The 24,402-nt window shown below is 45.5% G+C and overlaps 1 protein-coding gene across 1 annotated transcript in view; it reads right to left on the bottom strand.

Moving 5' to 3' along the window:
- Positions 1-4,599: 4,599 nt before the first annotated feature.
- The window catches only part of BVES (blood vessel epicardial substance), a 33,178-nt gene continuing 13,375 nt past the window's right edge, over positions 4,600-24,402 (bottom strand). The window contains exons 7-9 of the mRNA XM_037159058.2: positions 23,177-23,344; positions 21,604-21,745; positions 4,600-7,321 (exon numbers count right to left, since the gene is read on the bottom strand). Coding sequence (XP_037014953.1) covers positions 7,197-7,321; positions 21,604-21,745; positions 23,177-23,344 — 435 coding nt within the window. The 3' untranslated portion in view covers positions 4,600-7,196. The remainder of the gene's footprint in view (positions 7,322-21,603; positions 21,746-23,176; positions 23,345-24,402) is intronic.

The following is a 24,402-nucleotide window of genomic DNA, read 5'->3' as shown; positions in this document are numbered from 1 at the left end:
CCCACCCCTCTACCGCACCCCGCCCGGAAGGCCCGCCCCTCTACCGCACCCCGCCCGGAAGGCCCGCCCCTCTACCGCACCCCGCCCGGAAGGCCCGCGCTCTACCGTACTGAGTGCCGCCTCGAGTATGGGGCGGACTCTGAATCCTTTTACCCTCCTCGGAAGAGTCTGGCAGTGGCTGGGTTGGCTATGGGGCGGTGCGAGGGCTGGGTCCAAGGGATCCTCAGGCTGACCGGGCAGTACGGGGTATAACCTGGGTCTGGCGGGGGCAGCAGCACGTGACCTTCCCCCATCAGGTTTCTCTCTCGCCCCTTTACTCTCTCTCTCTGCCCCGCAGTTATACAAATTGCCCTCTTCCCCCTCTTGTTGGCCTGCATGCATTTCCGAATGTACCGGGGACGTTCAGTAGCTATATCTACCCAAACGTCAATACAGACAAACTGATCGGGATGGGGCACCTGATACACCGTGGCTCGGACAGCGAACAAGAGGGGAAGATCGGAAGTCCCCTCGCTGGGCCACCCCACGTCAAAGGTCGGCCACTCAATCTGGCTGAGGGTCCGCAGGAACTCCGGGTTGGGCGGAGGCCCACCGTACCCACTAGCCCGCTTCTGAAAATCAGAAAAGTTGTTCAATAGACAATCGAGGGGCGATCTAGGCACTGATCCGTTCTGGCCCATCCTGAAGTGCTGGACAACCTTAGGAATTTCAGAAACAAGAAAAGAAATAACCAGAGCTAACACAAAACACGTCCCAAACACCACAATTTCCTATCATACACTCTCCTCTCATACACAGGCGAACCGCGGTTCTCAGGCATATGTTTTGTCGCAGCGCAGCACAGCGAAACTAAACACAAAGCGACCTAGTTGCAACTCCCGAGGGTGTCCCCTCTTCTGGGAGCCCCTGGGTGGACTTCCAGCGACGTCTCACCTACTACCTCAGAGTCAGATAGTCTAGACTTACAAAACCGAAAGAGGATCCTCGTTACTTACGTGTGCTCGAGCAGCCAGTCCAGTCCTCGGCCCAAAGAAATCTCGCTGGGGCCTCCAAAATGTTACATCCAGTCCTTGCGAGCAAGAAGGGTCAAGAAGGGTTGGAGACTGTCGGGTAGTCAAAGATGGTTCATTGGCCAAAGTTTCAAGGTTTTACCTGCGCAGGGGCGAACTCTAGGCGAGTCTCCGGAAACCCGGGTGCCAAAATGGCTGCAAATGAGAGTCACGCCTGGCGCTTACAAGCTAGGGTTTTTATAGGAGCGGAGCAAGCAAGCAGTTTTGCAGAAGCAAGAGGTGGTGGTTAGCAATTGGCTCAGGGCTATACCTGGGCTCGTGGTCTTACTAAGGATTGGCCCGCAGAGCTCGTGATCAGCTCGTGCTCTGGTTGGTGATTGGTTCTGGGGCTCGTGGTCAAGTCATGCCCTGGGGTAAAATTTTCAAATCTTCTGCCGCCTAGCTGGGTGGGGTTTCCTGCCTAAGTCTAAAGCAAGCTTTTATTATGCACTCTTCTTCACTTTCTCACCCTTCAACAGTACAGACGATGTTAGAGCTGTGGAAAGGGCCCCAAAGTAGAATGGGGAAGAGGCCTAAGAGTAGATTAAGAGCGTGGTTGGAAAGAAAGAGGCTTCTGAGTTGGAAGGTGGAACTAGAAAGTGCCAGAACGAACATGCTATTGGGACCTGGTTGCTCACGTCCAGCTGTGTCACCTGGATGACCTGGAGTGACTGGTCCACTCACTCATCCTCTCTGCAGTTCCCTCCCCAAACGGGGAGGCCAGTGCCTGTCCTGCTATCTTCAGGCACTGTGCGCTGTTCAGATATTCAGTGGGTAAGGGAGGGGCTCTGCCAAATTTGACAATGGTCGGAAGGGACTTCAGACTGAGGTGTCATGGCTTATTGAGTAAAAGAATTAATTCCTTTTCTGGTAGTATAAGATGCTCCTTCCATTTGGGTCTGGTCTTGGGGCTGATTGTGGCAAGTAGCTGCCACCAAGAGCTGAGGAATGATGGGCTCTCAATTTCCCATTCCAATACCCAGGACAGATGATGGGGGAATTGTGGGTTTCATCAAGCATAGAAAGATTGGCTGCTCCTGCCCACCATAGAATAGACCCCGGGGGGATTTCCCACTTACTTCATGTGACTTCTTAGGCTGTCGAACCTTAGAAACTAGAAGAGAATGCTCAAAGCAGGTGGAATACAAAGTAGAAATCTATGTGGCCCCACAGTGAAACTTTGAAGGCGTCTCAGCTGCCGTTTCCAGCCAATGCTGTCTGCACTGCCTCACGGCACCCTCTTTTCAGAGTCAAAGGCCACGGAGATGGCAGACCTTCGGAATTAAGTGGAATTGACCCAGGAGCCCTCCCTCTGCAGGTCTGCTGAGATGACCAGAGTGATTCCCATACCCTCTGGGGATAACCCAACCAACCCTAGCCTTTAGGTGTGGAGTTAGAGCAAACAACTACAGCAGGTCCTCAATAACATCATTTTCTTCAATGTTATTTCATTATAACACTGATGAGATGCCATAGGATCCTAATTCTTATTTATGTCAATTATCTGACAATAGATCTTGTTTTCTTATATGTCATTTCTCTTACAGTCACAGAAGCTATGGACAGCATTGAGGACTTACTATATAAGTAAGAAGAATAAAAAATACACATTTTCTAAGAAATTTATTTAATTAAATGACAATACATGAAGATATTTTAAACCATAAGGTTCTATTCAGACAAAATGTGTATTTATTATAAAGTAAGTGTTCTCAGTGTAAATGGCACCTGAAAACAAAGTTTCCTGTACATAATGTGACTGTATAAATCATTCATAAAATCCTCGTGTACTTTAAAACTGGGCTGCAATTATAACAGAAGAACCTGTACATAGTACTTAGAAGCAGGTTCCTTAAGTGACACTCACCATTTGTCATTCTATGCAGGGCACTTGGGGTTCTGTGACAATCAAAGCCTAGCTACCTTCAGTAGAAAACATGTCATCTTATGAGCAGAGCCGAAGCCATGATTGTGCCGCAACCTCCAGCTCCCTACACAGTGTCCTTTCCTTGCAACCCCTTGGGGATCTGCACGGAGTGGGTGGGAATTCCTGGTCAGTCTAGTTGAAGATAATTAGAAAAACAAGTTGGGAAACTAGGGTTGGACAGAGGGAGGGGAGGGGAAACAAAGGCATGGCAAGATCAGAGGTTTCTATAGAGCATAGAAATGACCAAGGAAATGATGAAAAAAATAACAGTGACTCCTTGAAGCTGCATGCTGAGAGGCAGCAGGACCCCAAAGGTCAGAACTGACCTGCATGCCCAGGTTCACAGCTGGGGCCACCACACACTAGTGTAAAAGTCTTCACTGGAGGGCAGAGTCATTACCTGGGTGCATCAGGAACAGGGCAGAGTGCATAGGTTACACCAACTTTCCCCAAAAACTTTTTCAGTATTCAAATGACTCTTTTGAGGGCCAAGATAGGACCTGGGACACAAGAGTCAGCAGCTGCAAGTCATAAAACCAGAAAAAGCTCCAGACGTGTGGGTGAAGAACTGTGTGAAACGGTGACGTCCCTAGTACGCACACTGTTGGCAGCAAAGCACAATGCATCCGATTGCAACAGGGTGCAGCCAAGGCAGGGGTGCCAAACAGGGATTTGTAATGGGGTCCAGAACTCAGGGTGTCCAGAAAATGTTAAAAATATGGGATGTCCTCACCCCCACAAGTCTGAACTAGGGGATGGGACACATGGAGCAGGGCCATTGAGAGTTGTTTTGCATAGCAAGTTTTGCAGATAACCTCTAGAACAGTCATTTAACATATCTATAACCTTTAACTGGTTTCATGGATATGTTAAATAGCTGTGGCCATGGTTTAAGCAGGGGGATGGGAGTGACTTCAACCCCTGATATAACTGGGAGGCAAATCCCCCTGGTTACAGAGCCTGCATAAGAGCTTGGAGATGATTGGCTCCAAACCACAGAGCCACACCTGCCCGGACTTACTATGGCAGCCCAGTAAAGCTGGAAAAATATGGGAATGTTGGCAGCTGTGGCCAATTGTGGGAGGAGTAGGAAATGGTGCAGCAGAAGAAGATCGGCACTGGGATTTAAACCCAGGAGCAGCAGCCATGTGGGGTCTTTTGGGGACCACTCAGGTTGGGCAGAGAAGCACCATGGACTTCTATTTCTTTTTTGAGACATGGTACCCCAGACTGGGCAGAGGGGGAAGGAAGAACTGTATGTTTGTGGGTATTCTAAGGGACTTTGGGATCTCAATGAGACATTAAGTCATTACTCTTCAGTTTGTATAACTCTTTAAATAAATAATCCCTTTCCTTTTTACCAATCTCTGGCATTGAGAGACATCTTTTTCTGGTGGCAGGCTAAGTGAACTTAGTATGGGGTAGGGACCTGTGGAGCCAAGGGTGGGTCCATTTGGTAATAGTATATCGTTTACCCCCACCCTGCTCCAGTCTGTTCTGTAACACAATGACTAAAGAGGAACCATAGGAAGATACAGAAAAGATCCCAGAATGCAGAGGATGGTAACTACAAAATAATTATGTAGCACCCACTACTACTAATTTAAGACACATAAACATCGCTGAGAATCTATCTAGTGTCTGTGCTTTTATTTTATAAATACAAATATTTATGAGGGCTTTCAAAATACTATAAATGCTACATACATTCTGGTATAAATGTCCCACTCCAGAGGCATACAACAGACTTGATGTTACATTTTAACACAGACTTTGGGTTGTATACAGAATAATTTTTCCAGACCACTTTCTGATCCTCGGTCACGCAGAAAACTGAATATCGAACAACACAGAAAGCATCTTATTGGTGGCTTTGGCAGCAAACATGTTTTTTGTCTTTGTATTCATGCCTCATACAAAGACACACTGTTCATTTGTGTAAACGAACTGAATGCCATTGAGAGGAGATCTTAGAACTCGTTTCTGTTCTCTTATCTGCTTCTCTGCTATCATGTCAACGTGTGAGGGCCACTCGGCAGCCTGCGGCTCCTTTTCTCTGAGGGTCACTGTCTCCCGTAGAGGTCTGTACTGGAAAATAATTTTGTGTTTTGTTCCGGCTCAGAGACTCCTTCAGTATTCCTAATCTTGAGACCACAGCCATCTTATCAAGGGTGCTGATGCATGGGGCACACACACATTTTGTAAACACAGTAGATGACTTTGTATCGCCTAGTTACAGCAGTGTGCCTTTAAAAATGTGTGTCCCCAGCACTACATCAGCTGAATCACCTCCCATCACATCCAGGCCGGTCATCAGAGATGACCCATTTCTCTGTCTGAGCTTAACAAAGTGAGACAAACCTGGACGGGGGTCAGTAAGGAAACCCCAAGTTTCTGTCCGCCCACAGAACATGAAACACGTGGACTCAGCAGAGTCGAAAATTACTGTCTACTTAGGGGAGAATGTAATATCTAATTACTCCACAGAGCGATTTTGTAATTATTCTTATGCACGGGTAAACTAAAGGGTCTGCATGACCTCACTCCAATAGGAAAGGCAGCGGTGTTAACGCCAGGCCTTTATAGTCGTGCACGTGGTCTCAGCCACAGCAAGAGACAGTGAGACCCGACATATCTCTGCAATCTTAAAGCCAAGGCTCAGTCGTCCGCCTTCGCCCCGTTCTCCAGAGTGAACTTCTAACGCGGCCCTTGAAGAGTGTTTCCACCCGGACGCTAATGAGCCGACACCTGGTGCAGGCATTAGGAGCTGGAGTCCCAGTCCTTGGAAACTTTCTCAGCGAGTGACCGAGCACGCAAACTCAAGTGAAATTACTAAAACAATTAGCGTTAATAAAAAGAGGGCTGCAGGAAAAGGAGGTGGCTCTGGAGTAGCTTAGTTACCTTCTTTCACGGAAATGACAAGAGATGCTGCGTTTGGCTCAGCTCACCTGAAACTTTTCATGTGGAGCTTCTCTTAGCTGTTTAACTTAAGACAGGCCAGACTTGAAGTTGGGTCTAGTGGCTGAAACACAATAAACCGCGGTGGGGAATGATGCTACACAGCCGATCCGTGGGCTTCACCCAACTCGGCGCCGCAGTCACACTGACCGGGCTGACACATGGTTCAAACCAACTTTTCCTCTCCCACCAGCCAACACCACTGTTTCCTAACACGTGATTCAGGTAGCAAAGAGAGTGGAACCAAGGCCCTCGCAGCGCTGTCCAGGCCGTGCGCCCACGGCACAGCCCGTGGCCACCTCCGCCCCCACAGCGGGGTCCACCCGCAGCTCACAGTTTAAGAGCGATCTGTGGCTGGAGGACAGTGTGAAACCTCCGAATCCCGGGGACCAAAGAACGAGGCTGCGCTGTCAGTCACCTCGCTCCGGGCCACTTGCTCGGCGCCTCACTCTCCTGCCCTCCCCACCCAAGGACAGTGCTTTCCTCACCGGGACACGGGGGACAGGAGGGCGCCCAGCCCAGGGGAGTCCGACTGAAGGCCGCTGCCAAGTCCAGAACTGCTTCCATCTGTTACCTTCCCAGCTGGGACGTTTCAGACCAATTCTTAAATAGATAATAGAAGGGTCATGTGAACAAAGCCCGATGAGTTTTGTTCATTAGCAAGCCATCCACACGATGCCCAGACAAGTCAGGCCATCCCGTGGAGTCGTGTGTCTATCCTGGGAGAAAATAAACTCCAGTCAAATCACATTTTTCTTGAAAATTTTCCACCTAAAAAAATCACTTGAGCAAAGCCTGAGATGCCCTGCTTTTTAATGTTACTTCCATTTCAATTTCAAACTGACGTTGTTTGTTAAAGCTATCAAATGGACAACACTATTGTGAAAAAGTCGCCTGTAAGGAAGATGAACCACACTTGGAAAAATAAGTGAGACAGCATTTGACAGAACACTAAGATTTTTTTTTTTTTTAGTTAAAATAATAGTGTATCTAGAAAATACTGTGAAAATACATATCTCAGAATAGAGCAGGTTTTAGTCAGAAGGCTCAGGAAGACGACCACTTGGAAAGCTGACCAACAAAAAGGAGAGTGAAAACACCCTTTCTGTTTTGGGATCTCCCTCTCTTTTCTGCCTCACACTCTACCCGTCTGGGTGTCCTAAAGCAGAATAATCTAAAAGCGGCGAAAAAGCACTGGTATTTTCCAGGATCTCTTCAAGACAGCTTTTTTTCCCTCTTGGTAACTCGACTCTTCTCTCCGATCAAGGCAACTGATGGACTTGAACTGTCTTGGGAGACGTGGGCTCAAAGACCTCGTCGTCATCTTCCACCCCCTCTTCTATTGGTTTCATCTTGGCAGAGGCTCGTTGGTGTGGGGACGGCACATCTGTCAGAGACACAGAAAGGAAAGCCACTTAATGTCGGCCTGTCCTGAGGCTGACGGGATGTATCACCTTTAAACTGCAACTGGAATATAAACCCCGCCTGGGAATCTATCGCTGGTACCAGGAACGTAGTTTCTCTAACATTGTATTTTCAATCCAGCTTTTCAATAAAACAGCCAAGTTGAGAAGTGACTCTCAGTCCTGAGAACAGAGGTGGCCCAAATTGCCCTGTGTGTGCTTGCATGGTAGGACTTTCTCCAACACGGGCTGTTCCCAGCAGGTTGCCCTGAAGTCTGTTTAGGGCTCAGAAAGTTCCTACATTAATATCATACATGGTGATTGGAGTCTTTAGGAAGTCGATTTAACTCCTAATTTCCCTAAAGGCTGGTTTTATTCTAAAACTATAGAATTCTAAAACTATAGAATTTAAACTAAAACTATAGGTTCTGTCTATAGAACCTAACACCATCTGTGGCACCACCTATGAGGACAGGTCATAACCCCACCTGTGCAGCCACTTCCTGAACTGATAGGAGATGGAGGGGGGCAGGGAACACGCAGGACAGAGAGAGGGCCCAGGCATGCAGGGGGCAGAGCCAGGTGGAGGAAATACAATTCCCAGTAGCGACAAAGGCAAGAACATCTCAGGAACTTTTAGGATGCCATTTAACCAAAGGAACCAAGCAATAAATGATCCATTCATCCGGCCCCTAATTTGTTCACACATTCACCAAAAGCTTACTGAGCATCTGCCACAGAATGGATACCATGCCTGATGCAGAAAAATATTGTCTAAAAGTAACAAAACGTATTATAAATAGGTGCACAGACCCCTCAAGGTGCTTAATGAGCAGCTCACATGAGATCATAAACATAAGCCCCCTCCATATGGTTCCCACATTCCATGTCAGGATGTATCCTGTCAGGTCCATCTGCCCCTCCCACACCTGTGCCACCTTCTTGGTGCCTGCTAGCAAGACAGAGTGGTGTTCAGCAAATGCTGAACGCAGGTGGGGTGTAAGGTTGACTATGGAAGAATAATGAGTGAAATCTGACTCTTCAAACACTTGCTGTAAAGCAAAGGCAAGCAGTGGGATCCTATGAAGACAGGAGGCAGAATGGCTACAAGAAATTTATCCAGATCAACTGTTGATCCTTGGCAAGACTCCGCAGCAGCGAGCAGGGCGGGCCAGACCCGAGAGCATGCGGCAGTCGGCGCGGAGGGTCAGAGACCAGCAGCAGGCACAGGAGCAGGCAGGGTGCACAGTAGTCTGGGCCAGAGGCTCAGGAAACAGTTCCAGGGTTCAGGTCCCTGCTCTGCTGTTTCCTAGCTATGTGGCAGGTGCCGCATATGCCTCTCTAGGCCTCAGCTGCCATATCCAGAGAAAAGAGACATTCACAGGACCTGCTTTATGGGGTTGTTGGGAGGATTAAATAAGTAATCATATAATGTGCTTAGCAGGGTGCTAGGCACAGAGAAAATGTCACTTAATGGCCGTGGCTGGTGTGGCTCAGTTGGTTGGAGCGATGTCCCATAATTGAAGGGTTGTGGGTTCAATTCCAGGTCAGGGCACACGCCTAGGTTTCGGGTTTGATACCCAGTCGTGGTGTGCAAGATTCCCAGTCTGGTGCGAGCGATCCCAGGTCCAGGCCTGTTATAGGAAGCAACCAACTGATGCTTATTTCTCTCATCAGTGTCTCTCTCTCTCCCTTCCTCTCTTTCCAAAAAAATTTTTTTAAGAAAATGTCATTTCTTATTAACTATATAGTCACTGCCATGCATCTGGGGGAATGCCACTACCAACAGCCACCAGCCACATCTTCCAAAATACAAGGCCACACTCTGCAGCCCTGGGCCATGGTGTTGCTGAAATGTGGGGTGTGCCTGCACCGAAACCATTCACTTTCAAACAGCTACAGTCGATTAGAATACCGAGTCTCTTGAAAGACAGCTGGTGACGAACTGTAAAAGATAGGCCTCTATTAAAATGGTGCAAGAACTTAGTTCTATCGCAGAGCACAGCTTGACAGAGTCCACCCAGGCAAGGTCTGTGCATCCTTTTCCACAGAGGGGACACCAAACACACCAGTCACAGCCTCCAAGTCACACGTGTACTCCAGCAGCGATGAACACTCGCTGTGTGACCTTGGGCGAGTTGCTCACTTCTCTGTGCCTTGATCTCCCCCCCTGTAAAACAGGAACAGTAATGATATTATCTACTTCGTATGGCTGTCAGGGGGAACAAATGTCTTAACGTTTGTAAAGTTCTTCCTTAGGTCAGTGTGTGGGATATGATAAACATTTTGTAAATGTTTACATGTCAGTCAAGGAGTGTGTTAATATGGTCTTCATGGGCAATAAGGAAATAACTAGATAACGTGTTGAAGTTCATCAGCGCCCACGGAGATAGCAAAGGAAGGACCCGGGACTAGTGCTCCAACAGGGGTTTGCGTTGCTCAGTCTAAATGGCCTTGCGTGCAAGCATAGCTGTCTTTTTTAATGATAGCCATGCCTGTCATTACATTTCCAGCCTCAAGTTATGATTTTTTAAAAAAGATTTTATTTATTTATTTTAGAGAGAGGAGAAGGGAGAGAGAAAAAGAGGGAGAGGAACATCAATGTGCAAGAGAAACATCGACTGGCTGCCTCTCACACACCCCAAACCAGGGACCTGACCCGCAACCCAGGCATGTGCCCTGCCTGGGAATCAAACTGGTAACCTTTTGGTTTGTAGGATGATGGCCAGCCCACTGAGCCACACCAGTCAGGGCCTCAAGTTACAATTGAGTCTCATAAAATATTAACCTTAGGCTGAGTATTTGCAATCAGATACAACCCTGAACAAAGAAGATGGCATGTCTAAGAGCACTGAACCAAGTCAATACTGTAGAGCATTCAGAAATAGCTGTATGCTACACGGAAACAAGTCTAGTTTACTTTGACTGGGGAAGTGGGACCAACTGACCTCCCGTTTTTAAGCCCATCTATCAAAGCAGGGGCGACAATCTATAGTATCCCGAGACTACTGTCTACAATGGGGCCAAAATGTGCTGACCCTCTCACTACCTCACTAATCGCCGCATTTTCCCACTGAGAGAAAATGAAGAGGGGCCCCAAACAAGTGGAAATGGCCTGGTGAAAACTCGCCAGGAACGTAAGTTCTCTGTGAAAGAACTTACTCTGTTCCCACTGTATTTGCCTGGGAAAGAAAGAGCTGGGGTGTTTGCTACAGAACGTATAAGGCAAGTGTCATCTACAGCCCTGGAGTGGCATCCAGGGGTCTCCAGGTTGGGCCACCTTCTAGTCCAAGCTCTGGCAGACTCAGCTGATCCCCAAATCCCACCCATCCTCTTTCTCTTCTCCTCTTGCTTTCCTCTCCACCTGGAATGGTCTTTCCACTCCCACCTCTACTCACCAAGTTCTTACCCATTCCTCAAGGTGGAGTTCAAACCTCACCTCCTTTGTTTGTAGTCTTCCCTAATTCCTTCTGTGGGGAGAGTCTATTCCCTTCTAGACAGCGGCAGCCCTTACACACTCTGTTGTGGTCATAAATATGTGCATCTCTGCCTTATTGGGAAAGGCGTCTCAGAAATACCCCATGCACAGCAGGTCCTTGATGACTACCTAGTACACGAAGAAAATGTGTCCTCTGAACAGACACAGGGCCAGAACACTTCTCTCTCCTGTGTCGAGCCCCCCCGCCCCGGGAGCACCAGCAGCATGCAAGTGCAGGCAGGAAGCCCTCACCACGGAGAAGGACGGTTACCACTGTGTGCTGCGCCATGTTCTGAGGTCAATCACTTTCACGTAATTGGCTGACTTGATGGTGTTTACAGCAAAGAGCACTGTCTGCCAAGCAAGGTGCGTCAGTACCAGCACCTGCTACAAGGTTTTCATCTAATCAGCCATACAAATTTCTGAGTGATTACAAGGTGCTGGAGGGTGGCCTAAATGTTGGGGGAATAAGACCAAATCGGGCATAGTCTCTGACTCCTTTATTTGTCAGGAGCTCAACACAGCTCCCAGAGTCATTCATCACATTCATACAATTATTCCTAGTTTATACCCAGAAGCTAAATCTGCACAACCTGTGAAACAAACGAAGTGGGGCAGCTGCTGTGGATGAATGCCTTCCCCACCAGGGAGCGAACTACTTCGAAACACGTTCTGGAAGGAGAAACCAGGTGGCCCTAATAGCCCCACATGGCTGCACTGTTCTCTGCTAAAGCACTTTCATGTGGAGAGTACCAGATCCACTTTCATTTCAGGCTTCGTGGCTGGGTCAGAACCCCCAAGTCCCCAGGTCCCAGTTCCCACAGCAACAGTGCCTGTTGCTCGTTCCCCACCGAGCAGATACACCTGAGCTTTGCAACAGAAACGCGGCCTCGCTGTAACCACCGGGAGCTACCCAGAGCCAGCTGGCTGCCTGACACCTTGATAGGAATCGTGGTCACAGAGAGTTCCCACACTTGGTACCAACCTCGATTACCCTCCTGCAGCACCGAGGGCCAAGAAGGACGTTCACCTGGCCCCACCTGGGAAGCTGCCACTGTCGTGGCCGGAGGGAAGGCAGGCTTCCAAGAGCAAGGAGCTCACCTGTTCCCTAGACCTGGTGTTCTCCAACCTCAGCAGGAGTCCTGCCGGTTCTGTGGAAAGACTCAGGGGCCATCACTATGCTGCTAGACATACTATTTTGTCCACTGACAAATCCAAACCCAATGTGGAGTCTGCAGAGAGAGAAGGAATACTCTGCCTTGAGGGAACTACCTTACGTTTCACAAGTTGAACATTAATACATTCTTTCTACAAGTTTGCCTGGCTTCTCATTAATTTTAGGCACCAATGTGTCCCCAGACATTTGCCCAGAAAACCCAGTGTCTTACCCAGACGAGGGAGCACGCACAGGAGAGGGGAAGGGACTGAGCTCATCTTCAGGGAAGTGCTTTTCAAACTGCCTTTGCCCCTCACGGGCATTACTATGAGGCCATGACCTCTGTATAACATTGTTACTTTTCACTTACTTCAAATTCTAGAGAAGCAAATAATTCCATAAATTTTCCAGAAAACTGATTTTTATCCTTTTAATAAAACCAGTTTTACAGCTGGGAGTTAAAAGTGGTAAACTGTTTCCTTTGGTACTTATTATAATCTAAAAGAGATAACTAGCATTACTTTTTTTCACTATTAGGTATAGCCACCTTCCCATTGGCTCCGGCTACCAATTAACAATTATAAAAGTATGTAAAACAAAGAGTCTCAGACTGAACTGCAATCCAGACTTACCTGGTGTGAAATTGTTAAACAGTTACATGAAGAGTTATGGTTGCTTGGGGACTGTTTCATAGTACACCAGGTAGAAAGAAAATCTGCCCCAAAGACTGGCAGGTCCCTGCCATAGACGTCAGTGCGCCCAGGAGGCAAAGATAGTGGAGCAGAATGTACTGAGAGCCGTACCCCCTTCCGCGCGGGCTCAGGTGAGAAGGACCTGGGGCAGCTGCTCTGAGGGTTAGACAGAAAAACCTCAAGCTCAGAAACACAGGCCGGAGCCAATGTGAAAGGCTGAGGCTTAGAAGAGGCCTGAACCAAGCAGTGGACACCTCCACTTGTGCCAGAGCACAGGGGCGACTACACCGTGGACACCCACAGGGACATGTGGATCTGGGAAGCGGTCTGTCCCCAAAGACCTGTTCACACAGCAGCTGGTGTCAGACCCTAGTTGAAGTGGGCAGAAGCTGGCTAGCATGAGGGGTCTTTTACAAAGTGCTAGTTATCCATGGGCCCCACTCCCCACCAGGCCCCTTTGTCTCCCTAAAGTCCTGAGTCAAAGGGCCACAAAAAGTCACAGGGATGTGAAGTATAGCACAGGAAATATAGTCCATAATATTGTAATAATTATGTGTGGTGTCAGGTGGGTACTGGGCTTATCAGGGGAATCATCTCACAAGTTATAACATGTCTAACCACTACGCATACACCTGAAACTAATACATATAATGCCAACCAATCTTGAAAAGAGAGAGGGGACCACAGGAAGCCTTTGATACCTGCACCAGGGAGATCCTACGTAATGGGCAAAATTCTGGTATGGGGTCATAAAAGATTAGACAAGAGATTTTGCCTTTGACAGAATTCTGTCTTTCTTAAGCTTTTTCTGTTTCAGTGTCTTCTCATTACGAGGGACCAAGAGCCTCTCCTAGCAGTCGAAGTAAAAAGACACACCTGTTGTTCTTAAACCCAGAGTGAAGGTCATCCCTGTTCTAGGAAATAAATAAGCGACATCAAGTTCGATCTTCAGATAAATGCAGTACCATGACATGAAGTTTCTCAAGTGACACTTCTCTCTGCTTTAGAAACACTTATTAAAAAGGAGCGACATTTCTGTAAACTATTCAATATAATGTAACGGGCTCCCGCCTCCTGTTTAACTTTGGTGACATTTTCTTGATTCCTTTCAAGGTGTTCTTATTTTTATTGTGCTTCACCATCTGGACAACTGCTTTAGCAAGTAATTAAAAACCTTACAGGGGTTCAGAGTTTTAATTATACAATCTTTGATGAATGGGGATGGGGAAGGATTTAATGGCTTCTTTGCTAGAAAAGACTACCATCCCTTTTCCTGACTTTGATTTTTTATACTATACATTTTTTTAATTTAAGAAACTTAATGAATCATAAGCTATTTTAATTAAGAAATTGACTGAGTTTGTTGATTAGTTTATTGATTAAACTAATAAACTGAGTTTGGATCAAAGCTTTCTGAACAATAATGCTGAAGACTAGGTATGGCCTGTGCACCTAACTCCTCTTGGCGGGACTCACACCAGCAGCGAGGGCCTCAGGCAAAGACGTGTACAGATCAGGGAAAGGGTGAGGGTGCGGAAGTTGGGGGCTTCTGTGTGAAGGTTTTCTCTGGCCAACGCCTGACTACTCAGAGGGGTGCTGAGGGCCGGGGGCTGCATGGCAACTGGTTGGAGTAGCCAAGGAACAGGGATGGTCCTGCTGACCCTTCCTGTCCCAGAAAGGAAGCTACAGGCCTGCGGAAGGGTGGACAGATTCGGGGACTGGGAAGAAGATTCCAGTGTGGCAGCCAGGAAACAGACCCAGAGAATCACCAGTCCAGGGGGAGGCGGGGGAGGGGAGGCGGTGAGAGAGGTTTCCTGCAAAAGGAAACACAGAACTGAAGAACTGAGAGAGTGAAGAGACAAGAAAATGCAAGGATAAGAAATAAGTAAGCCAACTAGAGAGACCCATAAAAACAGAAAGCAGTGTGAAAAGGCATGATTCAAACAGAAAGAACCACTCCGATTTTTATAAGAAGTAAAAGGATTTCACCTAAAGGAATGAGTAAGAAGCTAGGAGATACTGGAGATATAGTAAATAAAATGGCCCCACAAGCAAAACAAGAAAACGAACTTCAGGGGGAAAAGGAAGGCCAAAATATGGAGTAAACTGTGGCATGATTTTCCCGTTGTGTACAAAAGCAGAACCCATTAGTGCCTGACATTAGGAACAGCCTCCTTTGAACAAACAGGAATCATGACGCTGGAACCAAAAAGAAAAATGGAGTCATGGCCAACTGTTCGGCTTTCAGGAAGACATCACAACGTCAACGTTTTTTATTTGCTTTAAACTCTGTAAAACAACCCACAGACAAAGGAAGACCCACTTACTGTTACCAAAGGGAACAGAGTCTTCATACCACTGAACTGCGCACTTAAAAAATGGTTAAGATGGTAGATTGTATGTTATGTGCATTCTATCATAAATTTTTAAAAACTGAAAAAAGAAGAGAGAACAGAAGGCATTTGCTATCAGTCTTGACTGTTTAAAAGTTAAAGAAGATCCCCGGAATAGCTTGAAGGTAGAAGGGGGAAAGAATAAAAATGCTGCAGAGTGAAAGGGAAGTGGGGCTTACGGTGTTATTCAGCTTTAGGAAGGTAAACAATAAAAGAACAAAACCAGCGACAACACTGTCCTGAGCAGAAGGCAGAGGGGAGTTAAAAGTGCACTGAGTCAGGTTAGTAGATAAAAGTTATGTGGTTAAATGAATAAATAACAGCACACAATTCCACATTTTTAGACAAAAATTGTTCCAATGTAATGCTTCCTAGGGAGCAATTAGGTTGGGGGGGTTAGTTCTTTTCACTGAAAGATTTAATATATATGTGTGCATACTACCTTGATAATTTAAAAAATTTTTTTATTAAAACATGAAAACGTATAACTGTATGAAATGCCGCGATCGTCATTTTACAGATGAGAAAATGCTGTGTGAGGATGCAGGCCCTCTGAAGGGTGGCTGAGGGCCGGGTTCAGGGGACGGCGCAGTCCCCGGGGCCTGGGGAACCCAGGACGCAGAGGAGACGCGTTCACGGTCCTCAGCCCTGAAGGGGGAACCAGCACCACACTCACTGGCCGGTTGCGGTGCAGATTGGAGGAGACCGTGAAAGCGTGCGGGTGCGTCGGCTGCTGCAGCAGCAGTGGTTAAACATCCCTGAACGAGTTCACGCCCACATGCGGGCAGGGTATTTGTAAGAAAAACAGCAAAGCCAGAAATGAAAACAAATGTCTGCGCTTCTTTGTTGCAGGGGCAGCCGGAGCCTCGAATGTTACTTAAATGCCCGCCACCGCGCTCCACTCACCATAGTGGGGGGACCGCTTCTCACCAGCCACCTGGTCTGAGACCTGTTCACTGGCTCTTCCTCCCCAGTCCTGCTGCCTGGTCACATCTCCTCGCCACCCGTCCGCAGTTCATGTAAAGCTCATTGTTTCTAAGTCTACACTTGTTCAGGGCGGGAATGAAATACAAATTGAGTTGAACAGACTATTTCATGCAACTAGCCTTGAAACTAAGAATGCTGGGTGGTCTTTCTGTATCATCCCAGGTTAGTAAACAGACAGAGCTGAGAGAAAGTCCTTACGTCAGGTATGTTGCCGGTATTTGCAGACAAGAATGCTGACCAGATGCAGGCTAATTTGACTTAAAGCACATTTGTACATATTTGACACAAAACACATAAATTAGTAGGCTGTCCGGAGCACCATCTTGACTTTAATAAGAAAAATTACTTGAAAGTGTTTTTTGTCAATAAGAAATATCTTTAAATATTTTGTAGTATCTTTTAAAAAATCATAAATTTTAAGTATAATTTCAGAAAAAAAATAGATGGTTTAAACTAACAGAACCTTCTAAAAATGACTTCCAATGGAATATACTGCTTATATTGCCTCAGGATTTAAAAAACAAGCAAGCCAAACAATAGGTTGACTCCAATGAACTAAAATAAAGTTCTGTAACTTTAAAGAGAAAACGATATGTCCTCCTTGTTGCCATGACAATGCCTGTGTTCAGCACCATTTACTGGTGATGGAACAGCCAAGGCCGATCAATCTGCATAAGTGTGTGTGTTTGACATATTCCATGTGGGGAACTAAACCTCCTGAGGAAGACAAGATGACAGGTACCTGAGAAGCCCCTGGGTCCAGGAGCAGAGAGAGGAAAGCTTGTATCTTTCTCACTCGTTCTGAGTGTCTTGTCCCTTCTTGTCTTCCTCTGACACTTCCAACCATGAAACTCAAGTAAATGAAGCAAGTGAGAAGAGTGAAATGAATTGGATGATGAGCTACTGGATAAACAAGTAGAAACCACTTTTTCTTAGACTACCTTGTTGCCTCACTTTCATCCCTTTGAATAACAATTTGAGGTGAATACAGCATCTGGGTGGCAGGCAGCAGGGATCTTGCTCTGAGTTTGGCATTGTGCGATGTGTAAGAACAAAGCACAACGTCAGAAATGGGACCAGCGGAAATTTCACTGAAATAGTTCACCCGAAGTTCCCCTTCACCTTTTTCTGAACTGCATATCTGTTAGACTGAACATATGCTGTGTAATGTTCTGAAATATGTTTGAAGCACTATAGCCCATACTGGTCGAGGTCTTTAAAATAGTGTCTTCATCAGGTTCTATGCAAGTCCCTAGACAGAAAACACAAGTAACATATATGAAATCAACAAAATTCCAGAACATAGGGAATTCTACAGCCTCACTGCCCAAAAGTGTAGCCCAGGGAGCAGGCACATGGGCACTGCACGGTCTTCGTTAACCTGGCAGGCCCCTGCCCCACCCAGGTCTGCATGAGAATCTTTGATGGGCTCTCCAAGTGATGCATATGCTCATTTGTGGTTAAGAATCAGTGTTCTACAGGACAAACAAAAACACCCAAACAGAACAAAAACGCAGAGGCACTCACACGGAGAATCAGACAAGGATGAAGGACACATGGACAATAACAAGGGGGCGGGGTGGAGATGGGAGGGAGGTGGGGAGGGCTGGGATGGGGGTAAAGGGCAGAAAACTACTTGAACAACAATTAAAATAAAATCAAAAAATAAAAATAAAAATAAATAAAATAAAAGACATATATACAATGGGGAAAAAAGATGAAAGGGAAGCTCAGAGAATAAAAGAGACTTTGGAGATGCACTGGCCAAACGAAATGCAAGAGATGCATGCTGATCCCGATTTGAATAAAAATGATGAGAAGTGTTCACATGCATTTGAATACTAAGTCTACTTCTTTATTTCAGTTAATGACTAAAGGGGATAATGTAAAAGTTGTTTAGTTAGAAAAGTATACAACATAAATTTAACTTTTAGAGAGTAGCTTTGCTCGTAATTCTGTAAGAACACGAGAGACAAAGAGGTAGCTAACCAAAAGCTGAAAGACTGAAAAATATGATTGCTTTGTTAAAAAAATTGAATAGTTCAGTTTTTATTATATTTTTCAATGACCATTTATCCCACTTTACCCTCCTCCGCCTCCCTCCCATCCTCCCTCCTCCCCATTGGTTAATTTTTAATGTTCCTATGTCGAACCCTCATACAAAGAATAAGACAAAAATTTCATTGAAATGGAAATTAACCAGTCTAGGAAATCCGATCGGCAGCACTGCTTGGTCCTAATGGCGGATGGGGGATGGTAGGTTTCTCTCAGGAAGCAGGTCAGAGGGGAAGAAAGTGACTTTGGGCCAGCACTACCTTCTCTCGGAGGGTAGGTGGACTCATCCACAGTGCTGTTCCTCCCTAGCAGAGCTGTAAGGTTCGAATGCAAGAACAGGTGTGAAAGTGACCTGTCAACTATAAAGCACTTAGTCAAATGTTATTTGCATTTTTTCTTTTTCGAACACAGAGACAATATGCCCTAACAGCATGGGCTTTGGGACCAGACTGGACACCTGGGTCGGCATTCCAGCACCTCCCCCTGTGGCACTGGAACACTGGAACGAGCGGATAAGCACCTCATATTTCCCAATGTCCTCATCTGTAAAATGAAATAGTACTCACTGTGATAGGTTGTGTTACTGTCAAAATCCCCGCTTTCCCTCCCTCACCAGGCCCCTCCCAGCACAGCCCCTGCAGGAGGATTAAAAGTCCATGCAGTGACGGTGGTTCTGGCCAAATGACTTCCCTGGTGCAGAGAACATGAGCCACTTCGATGAGGGAGCTCTAAGAGCCATGGCGTGATTCTGCCACCACCGTCTTCCCTCTGCCACGAGTGGCAGTGACCCAAACAGTGACAGCTCCTTCGGTGGTGTCCCAGGGTGAGTTGGACGTGGGCCTGGAGCAGCATCCAGCATGCACGTGAGCAAGAAAGCAGCCTCTTCATCACAGCCAGAGACTGGGGGACTGTCAGTGCCACATCTTCTAGCAACAAGTAATTTACCCCCCTCTGGGCAGGATTACAGTGAATAGTCAATGCGATTATGTATAGAGAGCACCTGAAAAAATAGGAGCTGCCGTTGTCAATGGCCGTTTGTTCCCTCCCCCCCATTCGCTTTCACAAAACTGCCGCGCTGCTGAGAGCAGCTGCCAGGCTGTCCCATTTGCACATCAGAAACTCAGAATAATAAGAGCTTAGTCACCAGTGTTAGGGACCCACCATTTACGAAGATGGAACACATGCTCAAAATGTGATTAATTTTGTTATTTCAGCCTAACAGTCCTAGGAGATTGATTTTGCATTCTGTTTTACAAGGAGCGTAATTTGTAACATGAAAAAGTAGATGGCTTATTGATAGGACTGGCGAAAGAAAAATGACAGCCTTCAGTAATTCTGAGCTAAAACCTAAGTGAGAGAAACAAGAACCAGTTTTTAATGAATCACATGCTGGAGTGAGTTAAGTAGTTCATAGTTAGTGTCAATGTTGGGCTCAAGTCCTAACATCTTTCATGAAACTGCAGGAGTGAGGCCAAGAGACTCAGAAGGAAGACTGGTCCTGGGGAGCAGGTACGAATGTGGACTTGCGGTGCAGCTCACACACACAGTCAAAGAGAAGCACACATGTAGCTGGACGCATTTATATTGACACGTAAGATTTTGCATAATAAATCTGAGGCTAAATAATTAAATGAGCAACTTATGCAGGCTGTACACATTTTTAGTACAGCAAATCCCTAGAGTCTAGGTAGACAAGGGAACAAGGAAACCAGAAGTGAAAATGCAACCCTGTGCGCAAGGGCAGCGCAGGTCTGTGCGAACACTGCGCCTGCATCATCCATGCGGGGAATGACGGGATCAAACTCGTGGTTTTGTGACTTACTACAAGGAAGAGGGAGGACAGCAGAGCAGGAGTTGTGACCAGATCCTGGCCTGTACTGAGATATGACAGCTCCTGTCACTCAAGAAAGGTGTTGTGACTTCCTCCAGGTCACAGAGCTAATAATTATTAGAGCAAGAGCCCAGGTCGGTATCAACAACATATGTGACCGATCCATGGAACACCAGCAAACAGAGATTTCTCAAAGCAAGTAAAGTACAAATGTTAATGGTGAAAACATGTTTTAATTCTATTTAAACAACATACTCTACATAACCTTTCCCCCTAAAATGTTTTACCCCCCCAAATATTTATATTATACAATAAAATACTACAGGAAAAACAAAACTGGTTTTAAGTCAACAAATGCTCATACAATATACACTGCCATTTCTCATGCTTCCTGAGCAAGACTGTAAAATGTAACCAAAGCAAGAACTACAAAATAAGCTCTTCTATAGGAAAAATAATCCCATACAATATTAACTGTAATTTCCTTTCTGCTGACCTTTTGTAGCATGTAATCACTATACAGGTAATGAAGATGGGCCCATTCGAAAATGCTTATGGACCACCAAACTGTTTCAATACCTTCGATATGCTAGTAGACTGCAGACTTTGGTCAACCTCAGTTATTTTCAAAAAGTAGCTTTGGAATAAAATACAACCACTCCCAATTTCTCATTTGTGTTGCTCCTGAAATCTCCTTTCGATCCACAAAGCATTCCTATGCTTAGCCTTGCTTTGAAAGCTTACGCCAATTACATGGCTGTGTCAAACCTTTGTTAAACTATGCAACAGTTAGAATACTTATCCAATTCATCTCAAGCATCCAAAGTTACAAGATCATTTACATAACAATTAGGATTGCTGAATGTGTATCTATAGTTACCTGGATACACGTGTTATACTGGATTAACATACAATTGGAAATATAAGTCGTTTTTGGTTTCTGCAATAGGAGAATTTGTCCTTTTGCTACTGCAGATGAATTTGTTTAAAGTTCTTTTACTATCATTCTTAGAATAATTCTTAAAATAATTCTAAGCATTTAATTGTTAAAATAACCTAGCTGCTCCCCTTTTACTTACTGATCTTTAACAGCTGTGTCATCAGTGTGCTTGCAATGACTCCAAACAACCTAAACTACGGAAGGGACTCGCAAAACTTGCCTCTCTGTCCTGTGTGGGTGAGGTGAGTCTCAGGGGTGCTGAGTGGCCTCCTTCGCCTTCAGGGGTATCCCATGACCTGGTCACCTGTTAACTCCTGGTGCTCACACTGAGATAGGCAGCCAGCAGTAAAATACCCAGCAGTTGCTTGCTAGCCTTTTCAGCACGCTGCCGGGTCTAGGCTTTTGCTAGAACTAAAGTCATAAAAACAACAAAGCTGAACATACGGCAAACCATAAGTACTCTTTCACAGTATTCTAGTAAACCAGTATTTAAGAAAAGTACATGGCAAAAGAAGTGAACACTTTCTGAAACAGAAAGAAGAGCTCTAAAGTTGGATTTAACTGATATGAAATATGGGGAGCAGAGATAGAAAAAGTCTGATTATTTCTAATGATACCTGTAGGCTGCTAAGTAGTTACTTGCAAAGTTCTTTTTGTGAACGAAGTTGTCATTGGTCTGTTTCCCATGAACTCCATCGGAATCCCGAAGCAGTATCAGTTTTGGGATAACTTACGAAGAGAGGACACACTGGAGGGGCCCCGAAGGAACTGGTGTAAGCCGTCTTCGCTGTCGCTGGAGCTGGCGATGCTGTTCCTCATTTCCAGCATGGAGATCTGCGTGCAAAGGCTGAGCTGGTGCTCCAACTTCTTGGCCTTCTAAAATGCAAAGTTTTGAGGTTTCTGACATCCATGGGACTTACACCACATTCTCCCTATCAGCGGCATTTACTTTTCCTTGAAATAAAAGGTTACCTCGTACATAGTAAGTGCCCAATAAATGTTAGCTATAATTTTTATTTTCTATTACTATAAATATATTATAATAAATTTAATATCATAAATAGCCTATTTATTCCTCTAACAATAATAAGCACCAACCTACTTTAATAACCAGCTTAGAAAAGGCGACCTTAAGAGAGCCCACTCCCACACTCCTAGTCCCTGGAGAGCAGTGCTTATCCCTGGAATGATGTTTTGCAAGTTCTCTTCGGTGATCATTTTAATTTCCTTCTAAGCAAAGAGGGGAAAAGGAATATGTAATTGTAAGTTGTTGAAGATCTGTACAGCTCTGAAAATCTAAACTGAATTGCTACAGACCTCCATCCTATACCTCTCTTGTCACTTGTGGGCTTTCTGGAAAGTGACGGGCCAGGAGGATGTGCAAGATGGAAGACCCAGGGTTAAAAGGCAGCTTCCTGCTCCCCGGGGTTTGCTGGCCTTTCTCAGTAGGCACCGTCCCCACTGCCCCGCCTTCCCTGGCTTACTCCTCCCAAGCTCATATGACAACTCACTGACCATCTCCTGTAGAGTCCTCAAATGACCCTTTATGAAGAGGACAGCACCTGTTCACCATCTGTGCAGGTCCCTGACATTTAGAGACACCTCACTAGGTAATGGCAAATATAATAGTTACAAAACGTTTCCTCCCTCCTGAGAAATAATTGCCTGAAGGCTTTTCCACTTCATTTAACATATGACTGAATAATGAAAATTCATGGGGACCCCCCAAAATGGATATTATTTATTAAAAATTGTGTATTAATTCTTACATGTTTAAACTTCAGCACCCTCAAAGTACTATTTGAAACACATATCAAGATGTTTTTTCCACTGCTCAAAACAGTTCTCGAACTCATCGATTTTGATGCCTGTTAGTGCTTCTGCTGTTTTTTGTTTCACCTCCTCCACATAGGCAAAAATGTTTCTTTTTGAGGACTCTTTTTCATCCAGGAAAGCAAAAAAAGATTGCTTCGGGACGAGATCCGGAGGGTGAGGCATGGGGGTCACGCCATTTCTGGCCCCAAACTGCTGAACACTCAGCCTGTGTGGGCAGGTGTGCTTGGAAATCACCCATCATGCAGCAGGCCCACACACTGAAAGAGTCTTCAAAACAAATCCACTGAAGCCCAACACAGCCTCTCGCACACCACCAGCTGGTGCACTGCTACAGATGGGTTCCTAGAACACTCACCTAGGGGGGGAAGCCTTCCAGTTTTGGGGGATCTCCCTCATATGCTGTATTAAGTGAGGTATATTTCACCATACATATTTCTTTAACAAAATAAACACACTCAGTAAAACACTTACTTTATCATTTAAGGTGGGATCATTCAATGAGTAGAGCTTATTTGTAATGTCTTTTCCTATAAGATACCTAAATATTTCATATAGGAAAGGTTCAGATTCCAGAAAGTAAGTTAATCTTTCTCTTGACCAGCATAAAATCCTGCAGTTATCGTCGGCAACAATGGTGACCTGATGAAGAAACACAGAAAGAAACAAGTACATCTTTGTACATGAATTATGACTGTAGTAATTTGGGGGAGGAGAAGAAGAATTTAATGAATAATATTATAGCAATGATTTGTCATATTAAAAGGAGATCCATCCATACTTTCTAAACTTCTATAACTATGTATAAAATCATGTTACAAACCACACAACCTGAAGACTAAACAAAAGCACTCTCCGAGCTCCGTAGTGGTGGTTTTCGCGGCCTGGGGATGGAGGAGTAACCACTGTGTCAGCAGCGCTGCTGTGGAGTGGATTGGGCCGCTGTTCCAACTGGATGTACAATTTATGGCTAAAGATGAGAACAGAGGTTCGAGAATATAGCCTCACATAAAATAACAAATAACACTGCACCGAGATGAAATTCATGAGGCCAAGTTACAGATGAAAGGCCTCCTTCAGCCAACTCTGCAAACATACGCTAGAGAAGGAGAACAGCGACTCGTGAATTGGTTGAGGGTCCAGGCCGTTACGAACAAATATGGCTCTGGTACAACAGTGAACGAGAGAGCCAAGATCCTGGCCCCGTGAAGCTGACATTTTAACAAAGGGAGCTGATAATAAATAAATAAAGTATGACACCCTCGGGAGGCACTAAGTATTTTGCACGAATATAAAACAGGGGAAAGTGATACAGAATGGTGAGGGAATGGCAGTTGCATGTAATACCATTCAGTGTCTATGTGTTTTGTACATTTCAACATTTAAGGTGCTTTTATATCTATCATATAAATGGATCCTCAAAACTGCCTTTAAGACAAGACAGGTAATATTCTTCCCTATTTTTCAGATAACACATGAGATGCACCAAAACACGTATTCATGAACACATGTTAATCAGTGGGGGAGTGAGCACTTTCAGACCAGGCATATTTTCCTGCCAGGCCACATCCCACCCACTGTGTCTAATATTCTCTGAGTTGATCAAAAACAGAGTAATCTGACCAAGTGACCACAAAGTGGGCTCACAGTCCATTGAAAGTCCCTCAGACAAAGAATAGCTGAGCGCATGTCATAAAGCC

This window comes from Artibeus jamaicensis, unplaced genomic scaffold (assembly GCF_021234435.1).
Source record: "Artibeus jamaicensis isolate MK-2021 breed Jamaican fruit bat unplaced genomic scaffold, CSHL_Jam_final contig_387, whole genome shotgun sequence".
In the NCBI taxonomy this organism is placed as follows: domain Eukaryota; kingdom Metazoa; phylum Chordata; class Mammalia; order Chiroptera; family Phyllostomidae; genus Artibeus; species Artibeus jamaicensis.
This window is presented reverse-complemented; position numbering and strand designations above follow the sequence as displayed.